The 27,713-nt window shown below is 41.8% G+C and overlaps 1 protein-coding gene across 1 annotated transcript in view; it reads left to right on the top strand.

The window, feature by feature from the left end:
• Window positions 1-554: 554 nt before the first annotated feature.
• Window positions 555-27,713, top strand: part of LOC135088054 (tribbles homolog 2) — a 36,287-nt gene continuing 9,128 nt past the window's right edge. The window contains exons 1-3 of the mRNA XM_063982940.1: window positions 555-784; window positions 946-1,332; window positions 8,771-9,060. Coding sequence (XP_063839010.1) covers window positions 1,039-1,332; window positions 8,771-9,060 — 584 coding nt within the window. The 5' untranslated portion in view covers window positions 555-784; window positions 946-1,038. The remainder of the gene's footprint in view (window positions 785-945; window positions 1,333-8,770; window positions 9,061-27,713) is intronic.

Here is a 27,713-nt window from a genome sequence, read left to right as displayed (position 1 = left end):
GTCTAAATTGCCAATTTAATTTAAATCTACAGTGATTAGATAAATAGATACTTACCTAAGGCCCTTCTACTTCGCTTCCTTGTGTTATGAGAGGTGAAATAAACCTTAATTTAATAAATAATTAGCTACCTACTTATGACTCGTTTAACAACTGGATTAACATAATATAAAAAATATGCTTACAAAATGCAATGTCGAGATTAGTCGAGTGAAATAATAACAGAGCCTTAACCACACGCAGCCTTTACCTTGAACGTAGTTTCATTAGCCGTTTAAATTTTAATTGTTTTTAAAAAATCTCAACTCCAATCAAGTAGGCACTTCAATATTTCACTGTGTTGAATTATGAAAAAATTGCATATTGAAAAACCAATTTGTTGACATTTTGCATTGCCAAACGTAAATGAATGGTCACAGTCGTTCCTTGTCTTCCCAACGCCGTTTGAGTAACAAAGAAAGAGACGGATATATCGCTGTCGCTGTGTTTGCAAAACGCATGGCGTAGTCTCGCGTACTACGCAAGCTGACGCTGTGTCGACATTGGACGTTGGATCGCTTGCCGGCCGAGGCTCAGTCTCGCAATGGCGTTAGTGAGAGTCGGTCGCGTGTTCGTTTAGTTTTACAACAACCCGAGCGGACACCGGGCCAAAATATTGGCCTGTCTATCCGTGTTCGAATTACTCGGAAACACTTCCTGTAATTCCTTACGCAATATAGCGACGCACTCGCCGCCACGGACAGTCAAATTTTGGTACGATATCCACTCAGGGCGAATCATTTCAAGGTTCGTACTTCATTCGTAATTTCCCCTTACTAAATAACGTTACTAAATCGTCGATTGTCTCGTAGTAGTTTCGTTTTAAATTTTGTAACTACGTTCGCAATAAATTTGCAAACACAACACGGTCAAGTTGGGAGTTTCTAATCGGTTTTTTGTTGTTGCAGATCATGTTCATCTCATCATAGTTCCTCATTTGTTTTAAGTGTTTTGTGTGTGTGGACTTTAGTGTTTCGTGCCGTGACAGTGTGTGTGTTGTGATGGATCCGGGATCGTCGTTGTTGTCGCCGCTGCGCCTGAGCAAGCCGGCGGTGACGGTGCCGGTGGCGGGGGATGGGGAGCACAGCAAGGCGGAGGAGCGGGCGCACTCGCCGGTGTTGGCGGACCGGTTGTCGGCGTCGCCCTCGAGCCCGGCGCCCACCAGCCCTGCGCCCCCCCAACACCAGTTCCAGGCAGCGCTAGTGGCTGAAAAATACCTACTACTGGAACAGGTCGAGGGCTCCTCGCTTTGCCGCTGTGTGGACGTCCGCACACAAGAGGAATACGTTTGCAAAGTGAGTGTACCTATCTATTTTATCTGTTTAGATTAACGTCAGTAGTCACCTAGACCTCTGTCTTCCGCGTAGGATGTCACATCGTAGTGCGTAGGTAACTTACTATGTACCTACGAGCCCTTAGGAAACAATGCAACTTATCTTGTAGGTATTTCCCAAAATACCTATTTCACGAAATTGCGCACGATTCGCTGTAGCTAAGATAAAGTAAGGAAAACAAGTGACGATAGTTTAAATGATGTAGGTTGGCTATAGTTCAACGTTGATAGTCGTCGCTAGCTAGACCGCTCGTGCAATATCATAGCGATTTGCATAGCACTCATTACGTGCTAACCTGCGCGTCAATACCTGATAACTGATTAAACTTAATATCATTGTGTATTCAATGTCAATTGGTAGACCGTAGAGATAAATACCTGTGGTCCACCACAAAAAGTGTACCTATTTTCCTGTTACCTTTACATAAACATCATTATTAAGTCGGCGAACACCTAGCTACTTATGAGATTTATTCTAAGAAATTGAATTCTTGATAAATGAACGTACCAGACTAGGTGATGTCAACTGCTAACTAACTGAGTAATCGATTGTAGGTAGGTAGGTAGGTACCTACGATCTAAGTTAGGTGCAGTTCAGGCTATGTTTTCTATAATTAATTATTTCCATTCAATAAGGCACAGAAACTAGGTAGTAATCGATAGATACTAACGAGATCGTTCGTATTTTTTCCAATAGGTAGGTAATTTATAAGTTTTGTAAACATTACAAGAGATAGACTCTATTGAAAACATCGCTCATAGTAACCAGTTAATGCTCATAGTAACCAGTTAATGGTCATTTTATTGTTTTGTCCGGCATTAAAAGCTATTAAGGCTTGGTATTTCTGCTAAAGTAGGTATTTCGCGCTGTCAAAATCTGCGCGCGCAATACTTCGCCGAAGACAGCGCGCCAAAGAGCTCTCGCGGCTACACAGTATAGAAATACGCAGTTTAGAAATACGCAGTTGGTTAGGTTAGGTTGACTTCCTTCCGTTCAAGCGTCACACTCACAGCACTTTCTAATACGAATCATATCCAAGTGATACAAATTAAAACAACTTTCAAAATTTTTGGGAATATATTTTAGAATCGAATAAATTTAGAATATAACTGCCAAAGTAAACACGGTTCAAAGAGGCGTGGCGTCACCCGACCTTCCGGGAGTTCCGCGCCGGCTAAAAGAATTTCAAGATTACGTCACCCGACCTATCGGTAGATCCTCGGGAGCTTGAGCGATTGGAAAAACATTTTATGATCAGTTACTCGTAGTAGCGATTATTTAGAGCTTGGATAATAAATTATAGTTGTTGCAATTCACGAAACTTTGCATGAGGTTAATTACATTAATCAGTACACGCATCAATTTTGTTCAGTCTTTTTGTTTATTAATAAATAAAAATATCATACCAAAATTGCATACATATTTGTTTGTATTGGTCTGGGTGTTTTCTTTCCATAATTTATGTATAACGTATGTACGGGGCTCTGTATCGAAAATTACTATGAGCAATGAGCATCACACACGGTTACCTGGAGTGCATTACCGCAGCAATTTTTTTTATAAATGTTGTGCTTTATAGAGTCGAGAGTATAGCAGATAATTAGTCCACGATGAGCAGAAATTTGTCCACTAATAGCAAAATTCGTTCAAATTATAGTTTTAAAGTTATTAGGAAAAAACAGATTTTGCTGGGGTAACGTTTCAAACATTACCCTGGAATTTTTTTTTTTTTTAAAGTCGTTCTATCCCAGAACCAAATACATGGATAGATAGATTTTTTCAAGTTATTTATAATTTTCAAATTAGATAGCTCTTGTTGCGTAGTAATTTGTCCACGAATAGCAAAATTTGTTCGTGTTCCGGTTCTCAAGTTATTTAGAATTTTGCTGGGGTAATGTTTTGTGATGTCCCAGATCTCGTAAATGGCTCAACGCAGAAGTTTGAAAAAAATACCAATGATAGACCTTGATATGTCCAAATTAGTTCAAACATTAGTCATTGATTTGAATGATAAACACCAGTGTAATTAAAAGATTTCGAAATTCAGATAAAACGGATTTGTGAGTAAACCAGTACTCTTACAATCGAATAAAAAGGTGTAGCATGTACCCTTCGTACACCTTTATAACCACAGTAAATATAAATGATGTGGCTTTGCAAAAAGAGAGATTTCAAGAAATCTAATTTATTTTAACAGTCTTACTTTCGTGGCCGAATACGCGATTCCCTTATAACAAGGGAACATGGCATACAATGGACAAATTAAAATGTTCCTTGAATAAGCTATCCTGTTAATTTCAGCTTATTACTTATAAGCATACGACTTATAAGAAAGTTATCGAACTGCAAAAAAATATCAGGAATTCTTCTATAAGCCGACCAAATTATAAAGGTTACAAAAAAGCGACCGTTCCATACATCAACTCCAGTTTTAAATCCGTTGACATCTGTTGCATCTGCCATCTTTTTGGTTAGAATATTCTTCCATCTTGCAGCGTAGACCTTTAGCTACAGACCTTAGACAGTATTTTTGTGAAAATTCTTACGGATGGTGGAGGAAGGGACGCTCTAGACACTCAAGTCTACAAGGAGTCACATCAACTCCAGTTTTAAATCCGTTGACATCTGCTGCATCTGCCATCTTTTTGGTTAGAAGATTCTTCCATCTTGCAGCGTAGACCTTTAGCTACAGACCTTAGACAGTATTTTTGTGAAAATTCTTACGCATGGTGGAGGAAGGGACGCTCTAGACACTCAAGTCTACAAGGAGTCACATGAACTCCAGTTTTAAATCCGTTGACATCTGCTGCATCTGCCATCTTTTTGGCTAGAAGATTCTTCTATCTTGCAGCTTAGACCTTTAGCTACAGACCTTAGACAGTATTTTTGAAACATTCTTACGCATGGTGGAGGAAGGGACGCTCTAGAGACTCAAGTCTACAAGGAGTCATATGAACTCCAGTTTTAAATCCGTTGACATCTGCTGCATCTGGCATCTTTTTGGCTAGAAGATTCTTCTATCTTACAGCTTAGACCTTTAGCTACAGACCTTAGACAGTATTTTTTATTATTTATTTGTGTCAGTGTGCTCTTCTAAAGAGTGTAAGACGATTGTATGTAGGTACTATTAAAATGAAATTTTATCTCATTGGTTTTGTCTCATATTTGAGTACTATGTATCATGAGTAGAGTCTTCGTTTAAAAGGATGCGAACGATTTAAATTTCAATAGGTAGACAAAATTGATAATTCTTAATTATCAAAAATTTAAGCTTTCTCCAGTAACACTGATATTATTATACTGTGACTCATCAAAGTCATCATTGTCAAAAATATTGACAAATCGCGAACTGTCACGGCCAAAAAACTGACACGCGTCCGTCCTCCGTAAGCGCCACCGCGCGACTGATTGAGATTGTTCAAGCCGTCATGGACGATTTTTTCCACATTTTTTAACATTGTAACTAAATAAGACGCAATATAAAAATTTCATCCGTTAAAAGCCCTCAAGTTATTTCTGAACTTTAGTTTAGTAAAAGATTTAGAATCTCAAATCGCTTATTTTAAAAATAAAACCATAAATAGAAAACCAATAGAGGTAACTTTGGGAATTTATTCTATCGAGTCAACTTCATCAAATCGTGTTTCCATCCGTTAATAGCCCTCGAAAATATTCTCAACTATGCCCAATAAAAATCTTAGCCTTTAATTTTACTGTTTAGTACCTCAAAAATGAAAAATGAAAACCTCATTTTCGCCATTTTCTCTGCTACCCGGCCTTAATAGTAACGTAGAAAGGCACAGTTAAGTCACGATGAGCAAATAGAAATAGGGAAAATGCGAATGTTAGTTAAATACACATAAATGATCCCAAATAGGTAAAACGTTGCCACAATGCCAAAAAAGAGATTTAGGTATCAGATCAATATCAAAGGACAGCTAATCCACAAATCTACCAATCCAATTTGCTTTTGCCGGCTACATTTCAATATTTGGCAAAACATTTGTGTGTTTCATTTATAAACCGCTTGTAATGTTTTAAATCCATTGTCAAAGCGAATGATCTATCATGGCTCGCGACACGACGAGGATAATAACGTGTCATGGCGCAATGTTGGTTTCAACAGCGTTGCGTAGCTTTGTTTGATTGATACAGTGCGTAATCTCGTCCCGACCTATGGTCCATTTGTTAATTGCCACAAAACGTGACGCCTTTTGACACAACATACCTAATAGGTGTCGTATCAAACGCAGAGCAAACATTCATCTCGACATAACAAGTGACGATCGCGATCGTCACAAAAGTTACGTACAGGGAAAGAACCTACAGTTAAAAACGTCTTGATCACGTGATTACGCGATAGCATTTTGTTTTCCTTGATGAAATTAGAAACACGTCTTCCGCGTCTTGCTCGAGATCATCATCTCATTCTTGACCTTTGTTTGTTCAGCTATTAAAATGGCGTCAGTTATAATCTTAAACATGTAGATCTAAGTTCAACACATGCAACCTCTTGGTGAATTTGCACTCGTAATACCTACCTACGCAAATGCTTATCATAAAACCACGTAATAAGACTTTATCCAAGCGGTACAATCCACGTTTCCTGTGATAAAATTCTATCAGTGATAAAAGTAATTTTAATTTCACTGCGCATTATTTTAACTTTTCTCTTTGTATTTTAACCATTGTTCTTCAGAATTGACGCAAAACAAAATTCCATTACTTACATTATTATCTTTCATTTATTTCCTATGAATTGTACATTCAATAGTGAAACTTAGTTTCAGTCTACTGCAAGTTTCATACTCACGATATCTAGCAGTTCAAAGGGTTCCCTTTGGGCCTTTATCCCACGGGATCCGGACCCCATGCGGAGATAAGCCGAGTCCAAATAATATGCCCACATGGTGTCCCTTTCATTGCAATTTACCAATTGACATTCGAAACTAATGTTCAACTTTGACTTGAGAATTCACACCCTGAATAATTTATTGCGATTTTATCTTGACTTCAAATATTGACAGCGAAATAAAAATTATTCATTTCTCATTAAAACTACGCTGAAAGTATCGAACATGACGTGAACGAGCTCAAACTAGTGGCCTATTTGATTTATCAGTGGCTCAACTTTGTCATTGCCATCATTACTAGCTGTTTAAACAATTAAAATTGTAATTGTCGTTTTTCATGGATGCGTATTGTTCACAGCATCAGTGTGGAACTCCGATGTCACACTTTATATGTCATGGTCTTGCGCGAGAGCGCACTTGTAGGCCAAAGCCATCGCAGTTTTTACAATGTCATGTGTACCTTTCGCAACCGATCGCTAACAATACCCGCTATTAACGGTAATAACGCTTTAATCAGTCGACACGTTTCAACTTAACCATCTCCACGTGTGTCATACAACTCATACAAACCTGTGGCACACATTCGTCAGCGGTCAGCCAGTCTAAATTACTCAGACAACGACCACCGACCTATCCTTATTAGCGTTTGTGAATCACCAACGACACCGACTCAGCAACATCGGAAACTCGTTATTTCAAACATCCTCACTAAATTTTCGTGGCCATTAAATTTAGGCAACACATAGTTCTAGTGCTAACAAAGGCCTATACGGGTATTGTCAAGGCACAGAATAGGCACTTCCCTCGTGAGAACCTGGCAAGGTTAAGTGTGGCAACGTTATCATTGCTAAACGCCGCGGAGCGTATTTACAACACCGACTCTTGCAGACACATTTGTTACTTTACGTTACATACACACACACTGTAACTGCTACGCAACTCGTTTAAGAGCTCATCACTCAATTAAAAGAACGGAATCAAAAATTCTGTGAGCATTATGATAGCTCGTCACACGTGGCCGCCTTTGATCGCCCCGAAAATAGTAGTGACCTTCTCATTGACATTGTGAAATAGACGAGTTGATAACGTGCCGATCGCCGAATGTCACAGCGAGGCTAGAGGGGCCCCCCCTCTTATGCCGTGCCCCCACTAAATATCACAGTGAGCGCTTCAAAGAACGCGCTCGCCATTCATCGCTGCCTCAATGCGACCGGTCTTATCAATAACCTTAACAGACCCAGACATACAGTTGGAATTCGACGAGTTTACGCGATGGAAGCAGAGTAGGGGTACTTACTGCAATCAATCTGCAAACAATCGAGTCAAGTTGTACAGTAAACTTCGATGTGGCATTGCTTGAGGCGTAGCGAACGGAGGCTTTAAAGTGGGTTGAAGACAATGAGCGTCACATTATCTGCATAATGATGATGGTTTCGATTTAACCATGTCCGTTTGTTCAAATTCAATAGGTAAAACCTGTATTTGGGCGAACTACTCTACACTTTAAACAATAGCCGTTTATGCGTGTTGATTAGATTTCTAACATGCTCAACAATGTTAGTTAGATTATCAAGAGTACAAACTGCCTAGAATGTCAAGCCAGTAAATATTTTGCAACATCTAGTGATTGAGTAAATATCGATAACAGTAATGTAGGTTAGCTCCTGTAAAGCATATTCGCAGCCAAATATTATCAAGTGCTACACCAACACCGCAAATTTCTTATCGATAAGTTGTTTTTTCGCAACCACCACGTTAAATGGGTCATGTTTATTTTCGATTCATGCCAAATAATAATATTCTGAACTGGAAATACGCGTCTGTGTGTCTAGTAGAGTGAAGAATGTACTGAAAATATCGTACAACTATTTATACGACAAAGAGTGAAAAAGAAATGGCTCGAAGCACGCGACGTGATTCATCATTCGTGAGTCGGGAAATCAGATTTGGAATTTACGTCCATGGAGTCGTTGACATTGCTCGATAGAAAATAGACTGTGACTAAAACTAACTGCTCTATATATACCCGTACGGGTACCTAGGTACCTTGAAATGACACTCAAAATTCAAATAATTCAAGCCTGCGATTAGTAGAATTACAGTATTTTAGAGCAATCACAGACTTGATTTTAAGTCCAGTTCATAATACGAGCCATTTTACCCTAATTTTAACTTCGAATTATTACTAACATTTGTCTGAAGGGCTAAGAAAGATATGTATGTAGTAGTACCTACCTATACTCATACGAATGTGCAGATTTAAATCCGTTGTAGACGTTACGTTTCTACGACGCAATATCAAACCACCTTTTCTATATTGGCAAAGGGTCTATTCACTAGTCAAGAGTCTTTGAAATCTTGTTATTCACGTTAGAGTTACCCTTTTAAACGAATATCACTTTGGAATAATCCTTTTGACTGAGCTTGAAGCTATTTTGAATGTTCGACCTTTTGAGATGAAGATTTATATCTGTAACAGTCTGATGAATGTGTCACAGAAGATATTATGAAACAGGCAAAGAAAGTAATATGTTGTGTTTTCCTAGGTGGTGTCACGAGACTGCAGTAGCTTACTCCAAGCACACTATCGGCTCGATGGCCACCCGCACGTCAACCCCATCCACGAAGTTCTAGTCGGCGACAAGAGGGTGTACCTAATATTCCCTCGATCGCACTCCGACCTCCACTCGTATGTGAGGGCGCGGAAAAGGCTACGGGAACACGAAGCCCGGAGGCTGTTCAGACAAATGGCAGAAACTGTGGCCGCTTGTCATGAGCAAGGAATCGTTCTACGTGATCTCAAACTGAGGAAGTTCGTGTTCGCTGATCCCCAGAGGTGAGTTTTGACTTTTGATGCATGTTTCACTACTATTTAAAAAACTTGTCCCATTATGCTAGATCTAAAGCCACGACATAGGCCACGGCTTACCGCGACTTAGCGCTCGGACGCGGTCGACTTTTGTCAATTAAACGATTGACGCAACGCTTCCTTAGCAACTGATAGGCTGCAATCGACCGAACTCTGATCGATAGATTGCTTCCTCCACATTTTTTATATCGACGCCCACTTTAGAGGTCGATCGTGAGAAAAGTTTTGACGACAAAAAGTGCACAGAAGTAACGGAAGTAAACTTTTTAGTAGCGCGCTGTTTCCTTTCGTGAATCAATAACGCCCGCACGAATACGATAAAACGGCTATCGACTCATTCATTATGATAATTCACAAGCAGTACGTGTCGCTTCAATAATGGCAGTTATCGTTCCCAATAAACTACGTATTGTCACCGGTATCGACGCGGCGCCACCAATTTTATTAGAATCCTACTAAACATTGGAGTCGAGTCATGAATAATTAATCGAAGAATTTAATAATTATTTACGGTCGATAAGAACCAGCGGATTTTCAAACTTTTGAAATGTTATCTGGCCTCCATTGTTGCGAATATCTCCGGCAGTGCTTGCGGCTCAAGGCGAACGGTGTCATTGCTGCGTACAATACTGCGCCGCAATGGGGTCAAGGGGCCGACTGCGCTCGCGCACCGGCCACGAGAAGACCGCGTATGCGCTCCTCGGTCACCCCTATGCTATTCATGCGGGTACCTGCGAACCCTTATACGATCAGGTGATTCTGATTATCCCCTAAAAAGATAACCAAAACATTATTACATGCACCCCTTCACTCGTGAATCATCCACCACATTCCTTAAACACCATATTAAATTCTATTCACCTGCCCGTATTCCAATTGATCCTTTCAAAAGTGTTTCTTTAGGAAATTTTTAATTTAAAAAACTAAACAATGTTTGGATCAAACAATCCTTTTTAATCCCACCTACTTACTGTCCCGAGATTGATATGTTTTTTATACAAATTTAAATATGCGGCCATTCGCCCACGGGTCGGGGCAACAACCATCCTTTTGTGTATTGGGTTATCCTCACGTTCCCGCCGAGACATTTCTGTACGCCTCCACACAATTCGGGGCTTGACTTAGTGTAATAGTTTCTTTGACCTTTGTCGAGACACTCGTCCCTGGTGACATTCGTATTGCGAATCCGAACATGCCTTTGACACCGCCGCAATAGTACCCGCCAACATACATAACTTTAAAATTACCCAGCAATATGTATCCAAGAACTCCGCAGACACTCCATAAATGAAATTCGTGTGTGCGTTTTACACAGCGTTTTAATTCAGTTCGCTTTTCGGATGGAGTGGACAGACAGAAAAAAAGGTAAAATTTAATACTCCTTTCGACGTCGCATCATCAAAGCGAATGTTGTCAAAAGCGTCTGTACGCGATGCGAAACGGGGAGTACCGCGACCGTGCCTCAAATGTAAAAACTTTTGCTTTACCCTTTACGTAATAGCAGAGCAAGCAGCCACGACTTGAGAAGCCTTTTCCAAAGTTGCCGCTCAAAGGTGGAATGTTTTACATTTGGTTATTACACAGAAACTCTGAACTCCTGGTAAAAGACAAACTTTTGCCGCAGTCAGCCATCTGTTGGGAAGGCAAAATGGGAAATTCATGTCGCATGTAAAGTTGAAACAACAAAGTGAGAACAGTTCGACCGGATTGATCATCCGCCTGACCATTAAATTAACGGGATATCGCGGATATTGCAGCTGCGTTTCCATTTGGCCATGTGTTGACGCAGATAGGAACGGAAATGTCGCTTTTTGTTTCAAGATACTAACGGACGTTCGTCTTTGGGTCAAGCATCTGCTCTAGCATTCCCATAGAGTCTGGCGAACTTCGCTAATAACATCTGTTCTATCAACTTTCCCATAGTATTTTTTATGATACAAGCCACGATTATTCAGATGATTCAGACAATCCCTCATTTGCATAAATGGACAGCTGACCTTGTCCAGCCCTAATAAATTCTAATGACCATCCACATGTCACAGTGGTCACTTCTTCATACAGCTGTTCTTAGCAGTCGTGAGAATGGTCTGTCAATTGTTCGCTAAGGTGCAATCTGAGCAAGTGCCGCGCCCCTCGACCTCCGTTCACACGTCCCGGGTCGCGGGATAAAGGCCGGGATAAAACCCCCTGATTATAAATTCGAGTCATCCGGCGAGACGCCGCGATCAACATCTCGCGATGCCGACGTCCCGACTCAAAGGTAAACAAGAACATTAATATTGATTCCGTACTCTCTTTGACGCTTTGAAGTGGATATTCTCAACGCTAGCTTGCAGTTTTTCTTGTCTTTTGCCATGAAAATGTTCTTGTCCCGTATTTCACAAAGGCTAGACAGTATGGCTAGTTACCTATTTGTAAAATAAAAATGTAAAACGTGAAATGATATGGATGCCAATTTACCGAATTAGTCACCAAAAGACTACAAAAGTGCAAGTCATAAGCATTTCTAATGACCTCTTCAATGGAACTGGGTTACCGTCGGTGGCCTGGCGGAATTCGAACGTTAATCGCTGTTCAGAAACGGAATCTACTTTCACTGTTGTCATGTGCTGTATAGAGCGAGATACAAATGAGCATCATGTGAAACTAGAAACTATCAAGAGAAATCTCGGGCGATGTATCCGGGCTCAGACCTTGGGGGAGGAAATCGAGGTTGATTTAGCCGATAACGCAGGTAGTCCGCTCTTAACACCCTGCCAGAACATGATGCATGCTCAACTGTCTATCCCATAAAACATTTTTAATAAAACCTCTTCCGCTTCATAAAATGATGTAACCATCCATTCCAGGTAACTCGCCTTACAAATTGTATTTGTATACGCGATGTAAACGTGATTTACAATATTTTGTCGGTGACGTACCCGACTTCCCGAGGAAAGCCGGATGTTTGAACACAAACTATCGTTGTCCGAATAATGCATCCTTAATTTGGACGCGACAGGATACTACGAGGCGGAAATGTGCTTAGCCAAAAACTGTCCATTGTCCACGATGGATGGATCTCCAAAATTAATTTGTTACGCTCGCTTTTACAATGGATAAGCCTAAAATTACTGAGGTGCACACCAGACAGAGCGGTGCCCGCGAGCGTAGTCACTTGTAGATACTACGAATCCTTTGTAAACAATCTCAGGTATAAAATTGTCGTTGCATTGTTCAGACCCATCCCGCCTAATCCGAGCTAAAATAATAATACCCGAAGCCGCAGCGAGGCTTTCCAGGTAACAAAACAAAACCAGAGTTTTTGCGTAATACGGTGTTAGAGCCGGATCGGATGATCGAATGCGTCTCAAACAATGGCGATGATACGACGGCTTTTGATTGCGCAATCGGATATTTACAGTATACGGCAGTACGGTATACCAGAACTTGAGCTCATCTATGTCCGTGATCTTGGAATCTTGCTCGGTAAACATGGTTATTTGTACAAACCAGTTAGATGGTCTAATAGGAATATTCAAGCCGGATCTTGTTTCAGTGCAAAATATTTATGACGATGCAAACGCTTTGCGGGGTTAACGGGACGGGATATTTACGGTCCTGCGCTGGCGTCTGCCAGCGGATGTGCCAAATTGGTCCGCGATAGACGACGACTCGCCACCCGGCAGACGCCGCCGCGGCGCATACCGACCCGGCCACCGGCTGCCACATTTCCTTCTAAATGTGAACCTCATTTAGAACCGAATTAACCCGGGATACCACTCACGCGCAACCGCTCTGCCACTATTTCATAAACGGCACGCAATGTCGTGCTCTTAAACATCGCCGGAGGCAGTCGCCAATATCGCAGCAGCGGTCGATCAGCAGTCTACCTGAGCGCCTGCGCGTATTTTGAAAACGTTTTGAAACCGAATTGCCAAAGCCGTGGTGCAAGACGAGCTACATTACAGCCATGTATTTGCATAAGACTGGGCGCACAGTAATCCGCCGTGTGTCTCAGTTTCTGTTGTATAACTTGGTGCAGCTGAATCATCAAGGGAGTTATTGTCAGGATTTTGCAATGAACCATTGGAAATTGGGTGTATGTTTCGCAGTGCGTTGTTGGCACGTGGTTGGTATTTTTCGCGCGCGGGTGTGGCCGCTTGAATTAGATAAATGATGGCGCACGGGTCGCTTATAAAGAGTGATTCAAGCGTGCGGGAATCCGACTGAGGTGTATCTCGTTTTGGGGCGTTTATTCGCGACCTCGATCGCGTGGTGTTGAGGTCGCGCAACTGTGCCAATGTCGTGCTGCCGCCGACGCCGGCCGCGCGGTGCCGCCTCGTCGCTCGTGCGGAACAGACCGATACTCCTAACACCAATAAAAACATACCATTCTTTTACCTCGCTAATTTAATTTACTCCTTTGTTCCATTACAAAACGGTGAGTCGGGAAACGGCCCAAAATGCTTTCATTCTCATTCATAACACCTACACTTCTCCCTCATTCTGAAAATATATGAATCGCCTGTGAACGACGCAAGCATTCGTCACGACTATAAATAAAGTATGTTCGCACCTTTTTTGGTGGTACGAAAAGACCGGACGCGGCTACCGGACGTAGGTGAGCGTAGTGCAATGCTCTCCGATTGTTGTCTACACATGAATACAGATGCACACAAAGCAAAGGCGTCATTCCGCGTGGCGAATCCGGACATAGGTGTCTTCAACAAAGTAAATCCGATTGTCACAGAAGCCAGCCTGAAGCGATAATGGGTTTATGTTTACGTCCACCTTCCGAAAACGGGGGCACATGACAACAGGTTATTGTTAAGAAATCCAATAGAATCTCGCATTCCGCCTCTTCCTTCCTGACCTTTGTTGAATCATCATAATAGAAGACGAATTTTAGGTAACTTTAAACGATGCAGTTACCCAATTTAGGGTTAGTTAATTCCGCAGTCGGGTACACAGCTGAGAAAACGCACGACTAGCTATTAAATCGATCGGGTTGCGTAAAACAAAGGTCTGCGAAACCTTGTGCAAGCGGCGCGCCCGCGCTCGCGCCGACATATCTGCGGATTTGCGTAACAGCGCACTTATCCGCCGATACGACGCCCATGTGTTGTGACACGCTCCGTTTGCCTGCATCAATACCTCTCTTATTTCAAAAACATCTAAATTAATAAACTACTTCCAGAAATTCATTTCAAATCACATCTCGCCTTATCAGGCAATTTTCCTTGGACAATCAGATAATCGCAGTGTCATTTCTTGTTTAATTTAACGCTGGTCTTGTCCACAATCAAAACAATCCATTTAAGGCTAGTCGTCCTTTCCTCGAACGCTTTGTCCTTTCAATTTATTATTCAGTGGACATTTAATTCCTGCAAACCTTGACTGACTCGCCTCCAGTCTCATGGAAAACAACGGTTTGCTAGTGTCATGTTATGATATCAGCGTGTGAGTCATTGCATTCGTGACTGAAGACGCCGTGCACAGCGAATAAAGGCAAGTCGAACCGGCTCAGCCTTCGCTGCGAGGTCTAGAGCATAAGCCACGCTCATTAAACACTCTCGCAAAAAGCATTTACACCCGTCGCGCACGCGACCTTATCCCTCAGATGGGAGAGCGTTCACATTACCCCGCGAGGAAAAAATATGCACGTGCCAGCAATTAGATAGGGACGAGACGACGCGTAATTGCGCCCTCCAAGCAAAGCGTCCCGCTTGGCCGCTCACGGAGAACGAGGAATCACTGACCGCCGACACACGCCGCTTAAAGTTTAAACAATTCCATTTTACACTGTGGCTTACCGTTCCGCGCGAGTTGTGATCTCCGCTCTTCGCCTGGCAACAACTAGTAAGCTCCTGTAGCGAGGGGATTTTATTTTCTCGTGCACTTATTTTTATTGCATTTTAAAACCTGCCTCGGGCGTCGGTCGCGAGTCGCGAGTCGCGCTCGGCGCTGCATCCGCGACGCGAAGGTCGCTGACCGCCGAAAACCACCCGCCGTAAACAACACAACTAACGCTAAACTGATAACTCGACGATACATTTTAATTGATATCAAGTTACTGGACGGCTACTGTTTATTTTAAATCTCGCTCAACTTTTTCCGAAAAAAGTTCGATGACACACACATTTCATCCAAATAACTCAAAACATATTGGAGGAGCTTTAAACTTAAACATCAGTTTTGCGGTCAGCAATTTCTCCTGTCATAAAAATAAACCCCACCGTTCAAAGTACAATGAATCAGAGGTTCATGTGAAGAATTCCATTCGCTGCAAGTGCATGCGTCATACCTACCATCCGATGACGTCATCCAGAGGGTTAAAATCAGAGGGACACAACAATGGAGGGTGTGGGATGAATCATAGGAAATTCTATCGGGTCGATACCCCCGAACCCCATAGCAACTATTTTTACTGTACCCCAAAATAGCCCTTAATGAAAAAGCTAAAGAGCCTTTTGACGTGTCGTATTTTAAGAGCGTTGTTAAGGGACACCAAAATATATTGGTAATTATAGTACCTACTAAAAGACGCAGTAAAAGACAATCTCTTGCTCTTTTTTTTTAAATCATTTCGAAGGTTTACTGTAAAAGCTACAAAACCTGTATCCATTAATTGCCAAGCTCTGTTTACACTTCGTGGTTCGCACAAATAAAAACAAGAGCAACTAAAAAAGTAAGACTCGCCAACGTTTTGTGTTTGTGCATGCAAAAAAACGAGTCCTCAATAAAAATATTGAGAGTTATTCAAAGAAGTCGATCGTCGACGTTTCATGGAAGAGTTTGGTGTTAAGAGTTTTATGGTACGGGGGAGTGACCGAACTTCCGATCTAAGTCGTAAATCTCGCGATGTTCTTACTCCTAGCTAGTATCCTTTACCTGTTTCATCTCGGAGTTCAACAACATTTCATATTCGTAGACAAGTTTCGCTCGCTTCAGGCTTTCACGTGGGTTCGGGTCTATTTATAGAGCACCACACTCACGGTTCTGTGTTATCGAGTGGGCGGTATTACGTAAAACATCCCCTTTGTTCCCAGCCGTTCGCCCCAATTCTAACAAACTTCTTTGACCGCAGAAACGTAAGCAGCGCCCAATTACGAATCATCCTTATTCTGGAACTGGTTTAATAAAATGTCCTCCTACGTGAAACGGCTCGCCCGTAAAATATTCGGCTGCGGAGGTGGTAGTCAAATATAATCTCTTACAGGGAAATATTCCCTTAAAAGACGGCCTTCACGAAAACGGAGGTGGGCGCCCACTCGTTCCTGAAATAGAATAACTGGATGATATCGAAATTAATACTTTCGATATTATATTTCATCTTAGTTCGTCTCGACAGCCCTAGTCTTGCTTACTGCTTGCGAATTTCACTTTGCGTCGAGCGTTTACCTCGCGGCCGCGTCGCGCGTCCACAAAAAGCAAAAGAAAACCGGTCGGACAGTGGCCAGAATTACGATTAACCCTCAATCTGCCTCCGACACGACACTAAAAATACCCGTCAGACGCGTCTGCGCATCCCTGCAGTCGTATTGAATTTAACATTTCCACACCCACCACATTTAGCGTTAGGCAGTCCATCGGTCTTATTCCATAAAGACAATGGATACTAAGCTTAGTCACGTTATGGTTGTTTGTCATATCAGCAATTTCCTGCTTTTGTTGTCGGAATCGAGTTTTTCGATACCTATGTTGTAACTGAATCTTAATTAATTAACTTCCAATTGAAATTCGATGAAGTAGGAACGTTTTACAATTACAATAATGTGGTTAGTAGATGGATAAGCAGCATGTTGAATGGAATGAATTGGAATGTCATTACTCACATTGTTGCTCACATGAATGTTTTAAAATTTCCTCAAAGTAATCGTTTTTGTGTTTTCTGAACTACTTATTTACCTTTTTATCTTTGTTCATTACATCCTCAAATAACGTGTTCTGGAATTTACCTAAACAGATTAAACGAGGTTAACTTGGTAATTAGTTGGTTACTAACTGATGTCACTGCTTAAAATCTCCGAATAATTAACATTGTCGTTTTCTTTTGTTTACTCCTGCATGCTGACACGACCAAACATTGTAGTCAGCTCCTCATTAATAATTTATTTAATTTACTCAAAACAATATTTTTAAAACAAAACAAACATGATTCTAAATCCAGGTTTTATTTTAATACGGGCTATAAATCGCTTACTGTACGAATAAGTCTGAGTTGCATTGAACATTTTTAGATTCGTGTCAAGGGGACTAAAGTAAAACAACATTTGCTTGCATATTTTTACGATCGCCAACTGCATAGTATGGCCGAGTTGCAGCTCCGTGCAGTTGCAGTATTATAGTTGCTCGTAGGTCCGCCTCACCTCGGTCAGGCATTCCCCCCTAGCCCGAGAGCGGCCGCGCAAACAACTCGAGTGCCATTTAGATGCGAAGAGGAAGCGGTGTGGGACTAGAGGCGATTGTCCTCTAGATACGCCCGAAGTGTAGGCGCATCCTAATCTCGTACCGAAACAACGCTGACGTAACTCAGTTCATGGTCAGCAAGAGGAAATGACGCAAGCGCAGCCGCGGCGTTGCACACAGCCAACGTTACAACACGGACCGACAACCACAAACTTGCCAAAATGGTTCACGTGATCATTATACACGATCCGAACAAAAAGGAACGTCAAGTTTGCATTTGCCGGGCTTGACATTCATCGGGCTGTGTCGCAAGCACAACGCAAGTCCTTTGAGTGTTTCCCATTCTCGAAAACTTTGTTGTCTGAATGCTTACATTACCAAAACTTGACAACTTCTCATTGAATAGCCAAAACAAAAGAAATGTCGACGTAAAATGTGCTTAGCAGCAGCGACGTGTAAGACGGAAAGGTCAAGCCCAAGGATTTGTAATAAATGTCGTGTTTGTGGAAGGTTTGGCGTCGATATTTATGTTTATTCTTATGTTTGTAGCTCGAAATTGATCAGTGTGAACGGGGTCTTGCAGTGACATTGGTTCGGGTTGCGAAACGTTACTCTTTTCGTGTTTCTGGCCTCGCGCCGAGTTAGATATTGAAGAATACGTATAATAAATATGAGAACGTACGCGACCTCAGTTCGCGGTCGCGTTGCGTAACGACAGGACAAACAATACCATGTTGACGTAACATGCTTTGCATTTTGATTTATTGTTTGCCAAATTAATAATTATTATCCTTAGTATTAATAAATAAACAAAAACTTGTGAACTAAGGCAGATCTTATTCACAATGTTGGGAAATAAGTGACTCTACCAATGACACAATGTAGAGTCATCCCTCATGACTCGAATGTCTGACTTTTGCCTGATCCATTAGCTAGAAGAGCAATATATCAGTTTCACCATCTAAATAGAAATAATAAATGCATAAATGCAATCAGATTGTAAGACAGTGCGAAGCGTTGAACGACCCGAGTCTGCAGACAATGTCATGAAATTGACCGCGACCAGAGACAGGTTTGTAGTCGGTCACGACGATCAAACCTAAGTCGTGTAAGCGAGTTCACTAGCTTCGCGATCAGCAAAAAACGATTATCACAACCACCATTAGGCTCGTGGGTGACATTAATATGAAAGTCACACTCGCAGTCGATGGCCGTGATCGGGTCGTGTCATTGCTATTGATCACACTATGTACTTAACATGAAGTCATCGACGAATATGAAACCAACTACAAATAAATACGTATTGGCGTCATTAGCAGTTACATTCCAGTCTTGTTTTCTCCGTCCAATCGATTGTATTTAAACAGGCATTTTCAGTACAATTTGCGCAGTTACGCTCCATACGTGATGATGTAATCGGCTTGTATTATGAACTAGTACGATTTCAGTTCACTCGCACCGGCTCCTGTTCTGTTAATATTTAGTTACCTAAGTGATTTGTTACGTAGGGCGAAATGAGCCTGAAGTTACCCGCTGCGTCGATGTTTGGGAATTCGCGAACCGTGCGCACCCACTCTTGTTTTCGGCATTTTACGCGTTTGACGCACGTCGCCCACGCGTAGGTTAGGGGCCTGAGAGGTCGCGACACGTGATCTGTTACTACGTCGCAGTGACGTCACGGGGGGGATGAGAAGTCTCAAGTTACCGGGGTTGGGAGCGGATCGGTGACGCCGACGCGTTTCGAGTTCGCTAGGTAGGCGTTGTTTACTGTTTGCTCGGCGTTGGTGACGTCAGAGCGGCACGCGGAAGCGGTTACGCACCGGCGGCGGCGTCGCGCTGGTATCGATAGGTTGCCGGGGAGCCGCAGCCAAGGACGGGCCGGACACGGTCAGCGCGCGCTTGCAACACCGCTGATGCGCACGCGGCACACGCCCATCCTGCCGACTGACCACTGACCGATGACGTTTCAACCCGAAACACTTCTTATGCTAAAAAATCTCAAATATACATCGGAGAAAATTCAAATGACTAACTGTTCTACAATTCCAATTGATCTGACGTAGAATCAGTAATTGATTCTCAGAATTGAATATCACACGAGCGTTATCTTCCACTACATCCTCCTCCTGCATAAATAATGACATCGTCCAAATACATTCTGTCTGATGCCTGGTGTGATTGACACCGCTCACCTTCAGCCGAGACGTAAGACAGTGAGGTGACATTGGAGGGAGTTTTAACATTTTAACTGATGAAATTAGCACCCACACTTGCGACGTGCGTGACAGTGACGCAAGCGCTATTTGTTCTTGCTCCTCTCATTGAAAAACTACGCGGCAAGAATATCCAAAATGGTTTTCCCTTAAGATAATAAAATTCTAAGTAGGTATCAAGACTATCGAAGCCTATAAGAAAACAAAGGCGCGACATATACCTAATAATAATTACTCACAGGATGAAGGAAAGTAGGTACGATTCAAAACAACGGAATGTTTTGCTCTCGCAAATGATACACTTACACACTTCCGCATAAAACTGCTCTGTTATTCGTCATAACATCCTGTTGCCGAGAAATCTCTCCCGTTTAATGGAAACAATGTGCTACACGATTTTCCTCTTACGCATTTCTTGTAATAATGAAGAAAAGAGGAAAATTTTCGTGCTCCAAGTTAACTTTACGGGCGCGTATGATTAAAATACATAAGAATCCGGCGTCTCGTGGCCTCCACTCGAGGAACGCCACAGTTCAATGTCAGTTGGGTTGCGCAAAGGCAACTCTTCCGCCTTCGACCGACCGCGCCGCCCAACCAGGAACCGACTACGCCTCGCTCCAAATTTAAATAGTAACGTATCTTATCAAACCACTTATTACCTATCATACCCGGATTTATGTTTTTGTTAACAGATCTTTATTTTTTACCAAAACATTTACGTGCCGGGCGCACTAGAAACTTAACCTTAGCATCAATTTTAACTGCTTCAAATCATAACGTGATTGAATGAATAACATTCAGTAAATGAGATCACTCTAAATACATTAAAATCACGTATTTATGTAACACTGCTGAGTCAAATACGTGGATGAGCGTTTACGATAACATGTTACATCATCGTACGTCTTATTTTAAATTGATACTAAATGGGTTTTACTTCTAAAAATATTATCTCTGCAATTTTTCTAGACATAAAAGTTTAAAGGTACTCGTGCAAGATAGATGATAGTTATTATGCATATTATAAAGCTACGCGTAAAATTTAACGTACGTTAATTTAACAACAAAGTCAATTTTTTAGCGTCGAAAAATTGCATCTACATAATTACAGACCATCCATTCCCAGTCTAACTAGACACCGTCCAATTTAAATCCCGAGGCGAGCCGAGTCAGATAATTAAGTTAATACCTTTGCCATGTGGCGGCGCGCAGTTTATTCTTTGTTTTTATTATCAACAACTTCTCCTTTTGTCTCTCTTCGATACAATGTCGGCCATCTGCCGCGTAAGTTCTGTTCTATTTTATCCAGCCCGTTTCCGGTCCCGTTACATCCGGTGGACGAGAGTGCTTGAGAATCAATATGCGCATTGGCATCCGACTCCCCTAGAGCAAGCGCGAAATGCCCCTTTAAAACGCCATGAGAACGGAAAAAGTTATGAATACCAGTTTTTTTATTAATATTAACCTTTAGCTACTGAGGTGGATTTAATTTCACGTAAACACTGACGTGGGGGCCTGAGAGGCCCGTACATATGTGTGCTTATATTTAAAAATATGTAATCTTTTTAGGGTTTTATGTTTAATAATTATTAATAGTGGTTATATTTAAATACAATAAAACTATTTTTATGTAAATTATTTGTTAATAAGTACGTATTATTTCAATATTTAAAAAACATGTAGCATTTTTTGGCAAAAATCTCATGAAATCATGATTCACAAAGTTATCATGAAAAATATTCATAAATTCAACAAATCAACTTAGAATCTTAATTTTCAATAGTCTTTTTAGCTAATGATATATCAGTAATCCTAATATGAAAAAGGGGGGAAAAAATGACACACATCAAATAGTGCGAATTAAACACAGTCTGGATAAACTTGCTTTCCTCAGTGAAGGAAACCATACATATTTTTAAAATGTAGATTTCATTTGAATCTTCAAAATACATGTATGGCACTTGGTTTCATCGTTTAAATCTTGATAGACAGGTACAGGCTTATCATTTCCTAGCATACGTGCCAAAAACTACTGTTCTTCTATTTTTCTTTAAATGCTGGTTATTTTTACTTCCGAGATACCGCTTTCTCTCGGACGACGTACTGTGGGCTCCATATCATAGATTTTTTCAAATTATTTCAAGAAAAGACGACAACTAAATGAAAACTATAGACAAAAAAAGTTACGCCAATACTGAGGTGGGGGCCTGAGAGGCCCACAAGAAACTTTAAAATTAATTTACCTACTGAAATTGCGCGTGCAATCACGTGCACCGTTGTTGACAGCCTCGGCGCAATGAAACTTGAAGGTACTAAAAGATTCGCGTGTGTCGTGCACTTGAGAGAGGAGAAATTCAACAATTTGACTTTTGCAAGGCCTGAGAGGCCCCCACGTCAGTAGTTAAAGGTTAATTAAAATTATCCCACCACGGTCATTGGACTTAAGCCTTATCTAAGACACCTAGTCGACGTTAAAGGTCACCACAATCTGCCTTATCAGCGGCAGATAACGTTCACCAAGGTCGCGGTATGCCGCAATGCTCATCACGTTACCAATCACCATAGACGAGGAATCCTACACCCAGCCACCATTCACACCAAAAATTTTGAAAAAAAAAGCCAAGGTGTTCTGATTTCATTGTGGAGTTCGTATCGGGTTAATCTTCCAACAATTACCTGAGCGATGCGACAATGCTCTATTTTTTTGATAAACTTGCCAATTCTATAGCCACCCTCATCCCAGAGAACAGATGTTCCAGTAAACAAATATCGCAGGCATTGTTAGATGCTCCTACGCATGATTTATTGTTCGGTCGGCTCTCCGCCGGATCGATGATGGGCACCGATACAAGACTACCGACTATTGTGCAAAGATGCGTCTATTCAACGCTTAGAAAAACACTTTTTTGCGAAGACAATGATTGCACATGCAAGCTCTACCTGCGAAACGCACGTGTTCAAGATTCGCATTCCAAACAGACAATAATGAGACACTCTACGCAACTTGTCACTTCCAAATCCAACTCCAAAACTATTAGAACAAGGACCATTTTCCCTTGTAGAACTTCAGAACAGTCAGTAAATCTGGCATCTCGTAAAGGAGTTTATGGCCAACAATTTCTCGACTTTATAGCGATGAGTCTATTTTTGAGTCCAATATTTTATTTTGTATAAAAGCCGATCCCATTGGCGCCGTGATTACTTGCATATTTCATTTGTTATTTATAGTTCTATCTTGCTAGCGTTATTGTACGAATAGCAAAAACCTTTGAATGGTACGTAAAAAGAAAACTGGTCAGTCCGCTGGTCGACGATACTGTATTATTTGGTCACCTGATGACAACTCTATCTGTGCCAACACAAACTGATATTCGATACGTTCGGTAAAGTATACAATCAACCTACATTCTGTTTGTTCAAGTGCATTTATAACCAGTCTCGAAGTTTGACTTTCGACATCTGCCACGAGGTCAATATTTGAAGTTCTTTGTATCCTTTTCCCTAGAGATAGTGTCCCTTCGACTGCTTCGTGAAGTTGGCAGCTTTTGTTTTCATATTTCACTGAGAGCATCTCCTAATTTAACGTGTACGCGTACACAAAACAATTCCGCTGAAAACTCTGCAGCGCTCAAATAAATGCGCCGGCAGGATATTACGCGATCAGAGTAAATTGGTTTTGCCGTTATTAATTTTGATAACTGGGATTCGATTCGTTTCTCTCTTTTGTAACAAAGGGAAACCATTGCAATTAATTTAATGTAGTTACGCAGCGAAAACAAAGCATTTTCATCGGTATGGAAATTGAGTTTAAATGGATGGAGCTGAGGCTAAACCATTGAGTTTCGACTATTGCATTTTTTGTTGAGATTTTTTTCCGGTGACATGTGCTCGACCATCTGGCCGGTCAGATTAAAATATTTTTTTGGGTTTTCACGTAAAACATGTATCGGAATATGAAAAAGTGACACGTAGCACATGGCGAGGTAACGTCCTCTGTCTACCTGCCTTTGTTCCCGGGACAATGCGCGCGCGCACATCTGCTGCCGCCTGCGCGCACACCTTTCGCGTTTGTATATCAATCCATTCCCGATTTCGTGAATAGAAATTCTTTCACATATTATTATGTAAAGCTCCATGACTGATGACATGACATCATAGTAAAATTTTATTCATTCATCCCCGCTGACTTCGCAAAATTTGCACATTCAAAACTTTTAACTATCATTACCACGATTAATCTCAACAATGAAACTTCATCGCGCTTAAAAATACACCTCACATGACCTTACACAATAGGCTTCATTCAAAAAATGAAATATGGTCACCTTAAAAGTGATTGGAAACACGAAGCTAATTACTTTTTGCACGTTTGCCAATTGAACGGTTCGAGGTCTATGTTTGCCCAATTAGTGTTAGTGTATGCCTATAATAATGAGATAAAACATGATCCAAGTTAGGCTATTAAATAAAGTCGAGGTCGCTCGGCTTGTTACATAACTCGCGCAAGGACGTAATTGTGTTACAGAAATCAAAGCCACTAAATAGTTTTATGCAGTCTGTTTTCGAAGGTATGTGAAACAATCACACATTTCAAGCGCATTTAAATAATAAAGGCCTCATAAGCATCCTTATGTTCATGACAATAGCTTGTTCATGCAGCGAAACAAAAGAATCGAATACTCGATCTTCGGCATGGAAACAATTAATCGAGTGGTCCGGACGCTGTGATGCGAGTTGCGAAAGAACCCACTATGTAGTTGCTAAACAGTTGTATGCTACCGTTTTTGTAATACATCTGGATCGTTTTGAAACTTATTGACCTGATTGTTTTGCGCTACGTCCACACAACAAAAGCCTCTCAAAGGACATTTTCATTATTCCAACAGTTACGCTCTTAGTGCCGGGACAAAGGGCCTCCTCTAACGATCAAGTTACTTTTGTCCGTCGGACATTAATTAAACAAAAGATGTCCGCGCTCTCTTTGTGCCTAGTTGTTGTTTGCTGTAACTGTCACCGACAGGTGAATGAAAGTGGTCCTTTCAGCGGAATTGCAGTGCAGCTTTCATAAATTATTCCTCTTCGTCGCATTGACAGAAATAGCAGACATTCCGTCGCCGTTAATTGGGCACCTAATATAAAAACACATGAATTACAAAGGTTGAAATAGACAAATGCAGCGGAACCAACGTGCAGTTAGCTCATAGTAACGAACGGCCGGCGTTTTGGAGCGGAGACTTGCCGCAATAAATCCTTGATGAAACCTTAACCCACTTGGATGATTACGAGTGCGCTTGCCGCCGGACGCTGCCTCCAGCGCTGCAGCCGCTTTTTACTTATTTATGCCGCTTGCAAACAACATATTTCATTCTCTTTAGCTTATGCGTTAAATTTTCACACCAATTAACCTTTGACTTTCAAAATATAGACAAAGATCGACGAGCCGAGCAGGTGAGGAGACCCCGAATTCCTCAAGTTACCCTTCTATAGGTCTGGACTTAATTAATAATTCATGAACGTATGAACTATGTCGTGGGAGCTGCAACGGTCGCTGCAGTGACCGGCGCAGGTGCGCAGGCGACCTTGCGCAATGGCACACACATATCTACCGCCAACAAATGTATATCGGAAACCGCTTGCGAGATACTTTGTGTGCACGTTTCGACATCTATTTTATGTTTGGGTACAGTTCCGCTGCTCAAACGTGCTCAGATACGGTATGCCACGTTAATTATGACCGAGTCATTATGATGAGTAATGATTCAGCCTCTGAAACATTTGCGCTCATTTCAAAACACTGACATCATTACATTGACGATAGATTCCGTTAACGTGACACTTGATTGTTGAAATATTTTATGATTGACGTAAAGCAGCGATGCTCGTTGCCAAGTGGGTCACTGCGCCAATGTCAGAACTATCATAAAAACCGTCGATGCCTGTGCTGCGTTCTTGATTAATTCCGTTGATGGGGCCTCTTAAGAGATGTCAGTCGGTGTTGCGAGCGGCTGTCTGGTGTTCTCACGCATATCATCAATCGAACGTCATCGTTGCACCGGCCGGGCGTGACGGCGCATAGTGGGTCAAGTACAACGGTGCTTTGCCATTCATTGTCACCGCTCCCGCCCGCGAAGCCCCCTCCGCTGCGCTTGCGCCGACCTCGCACTCGCTGAACTTGACATGACGCTTTTTAACATATTCTTTTTGTAACCAAACAAAAATCTGTAGGCGATTTCATTGCCATCTTTGTTAGCATCGTATCGAAGTTCTGTTTAGCTTCTTCGGCTTGCAAGCATTACATCAGCTGTAATTGCAACAAACGAGTGTGACAACACTCGTTACCTCACCATTGCAGGCAAAAGCTTGATGTAACGCTAGATGTTGCCTGCCTTCAATGCGGTAGCGTGAGCTGGCATCATAATTTTCTATCCCGAGCGTATTATATCACTATAGGTACACGTATCGCCGAATGTAGTACGGCTCCTTCTGACATCACTGAGGTCGTCGCCCGCTGAGCCCCAAGAGGCTTCGCGAATGATACAATGCTAATGGCCGGAGTACATTCACCGCGTTAGAAAACCTACTTCAGTTCCGCACTTTCTTTATTGCATCACCGCAATGTGCCGTTTCGCCCGCACTCTCTTCCGTCGCCGGTTGCCAGATAGCATTGTGCAAGCCGAGAGAATCATCGATTCGAATTTAGAATGCGTCGCGTCGCTAGCTCCAATTTCAAAATCGTAGTCTTTTGTTTCTCCATCTTTAATTGCTCTCTCGTCATGACGACGCGTACTCTTGGATTTCCTTACTTTCTTCGTTGCATCACGCCTTTGTCTCGCTCCCCTCGGCTATGACAGGTGAAGTTTCGCAAGTTCACTGACCTCCCCCCGCCGTGCATCCGCGATGCGAATCAGCGTCCGATATTGTGATATAATAAGTCGCGGCGCAGTAATTCTTACTTAGAAATTACCATTTCCGCACTTTCCAAATTACGTCAGTGCGTCTAGAAAAAAGTGTCGGAGAGGTTAACGCCCGCTGAGCCGCCTCTCCTTAATTTGATGTTGTTGATCATTGCTTTGGCATTCGGTTCGAGCGTTGATCCTTCCGTGATCTCATCGCCAAGTCGCTAACTTACTAGTGATGGCAAAAAACAAATAGTACCGTCGTTTTTGTCCTCTTTCGCTGCTTCTGCTTGATTGCCCACAAGTAGTTTTTTATTTATGGTTCTAATTTTATTTAACAACTTAATGAATTGATCATTTTAATGAATGCGCGGGTTTGTAATATTAATCGTTGCCTATGGCTATTATCTTGCTTTCATCGACCTGGTACCATTTCGCTTGGCAAACGGTACTCTACCCGACGAGAAAGTACCGCTGTTCGCCGACAGTCACATCCACGGCTGAAATTATTTTATGTTACAACAAAATTATTGTGCAAATGCTCCAGGCACATCATAATTTACCGAGCAGTTCAAGTCTCCTGAGAGAAATTACAAAGGGCATCGTCCGTAAATCCTAGAGCCGCTTGTTTATCAGCGATCATTCTGGCTTTATTCGATTCACGTTCTCGATTCACACAATCGCCGTGTTTGAAATTCTTCCTCGCGAGGACTATGAACTTTCGTGTTTTCGTTTCGACGCGCTTTTAATTTGTTGCCGATGCGGTATCAGGTACCCCGTGAAATTGAATTAACAATTTGGCAGGACCGAATAACAGCAGCATTTCTTTAGTGAAATCAATAATATGGCTCGTTTTAAACTGGTTCCGTCACCTCACCAACGCTGTTTACGCGACGTTTCAGCAAGAGTTAACGGTACAAACTTGTTTGCGACGCGTATTTTTTATTCTCACGCTAAAGATAAAAGTTTTATTTACAAACTTCGCGAATTGACAGGCGAAAATATTGGCATCATTAGCTGGAACTTCCTTTTCCTCGTATCGTTTTAGGAGCACGCGTTTTACGAATATTTTTTTTTCATACTAAATCATTTCTTACACACCGCGCGATACAGCTTTTGT

This window comes from Ostrinia nubilalis, chromosome 3 (genome assembly GCF_963855985.1).
Source record: "Ostrinia nubilalis chromosome 3, ilOstNubi1.1, whole genome shotgun sequence".
Lineage (NCBI taxonomy): Eukaryota > Metazoa > Arthropoda > Insecta > Lepidoptera > Crambidae > Ostrinia > Ostrinia nubilalis.
The sequence above is the reverse complement of the archived record's forward strand: the minus strand, read 5'-3'. Positions and strand labels throughout refer to the sequence as shown.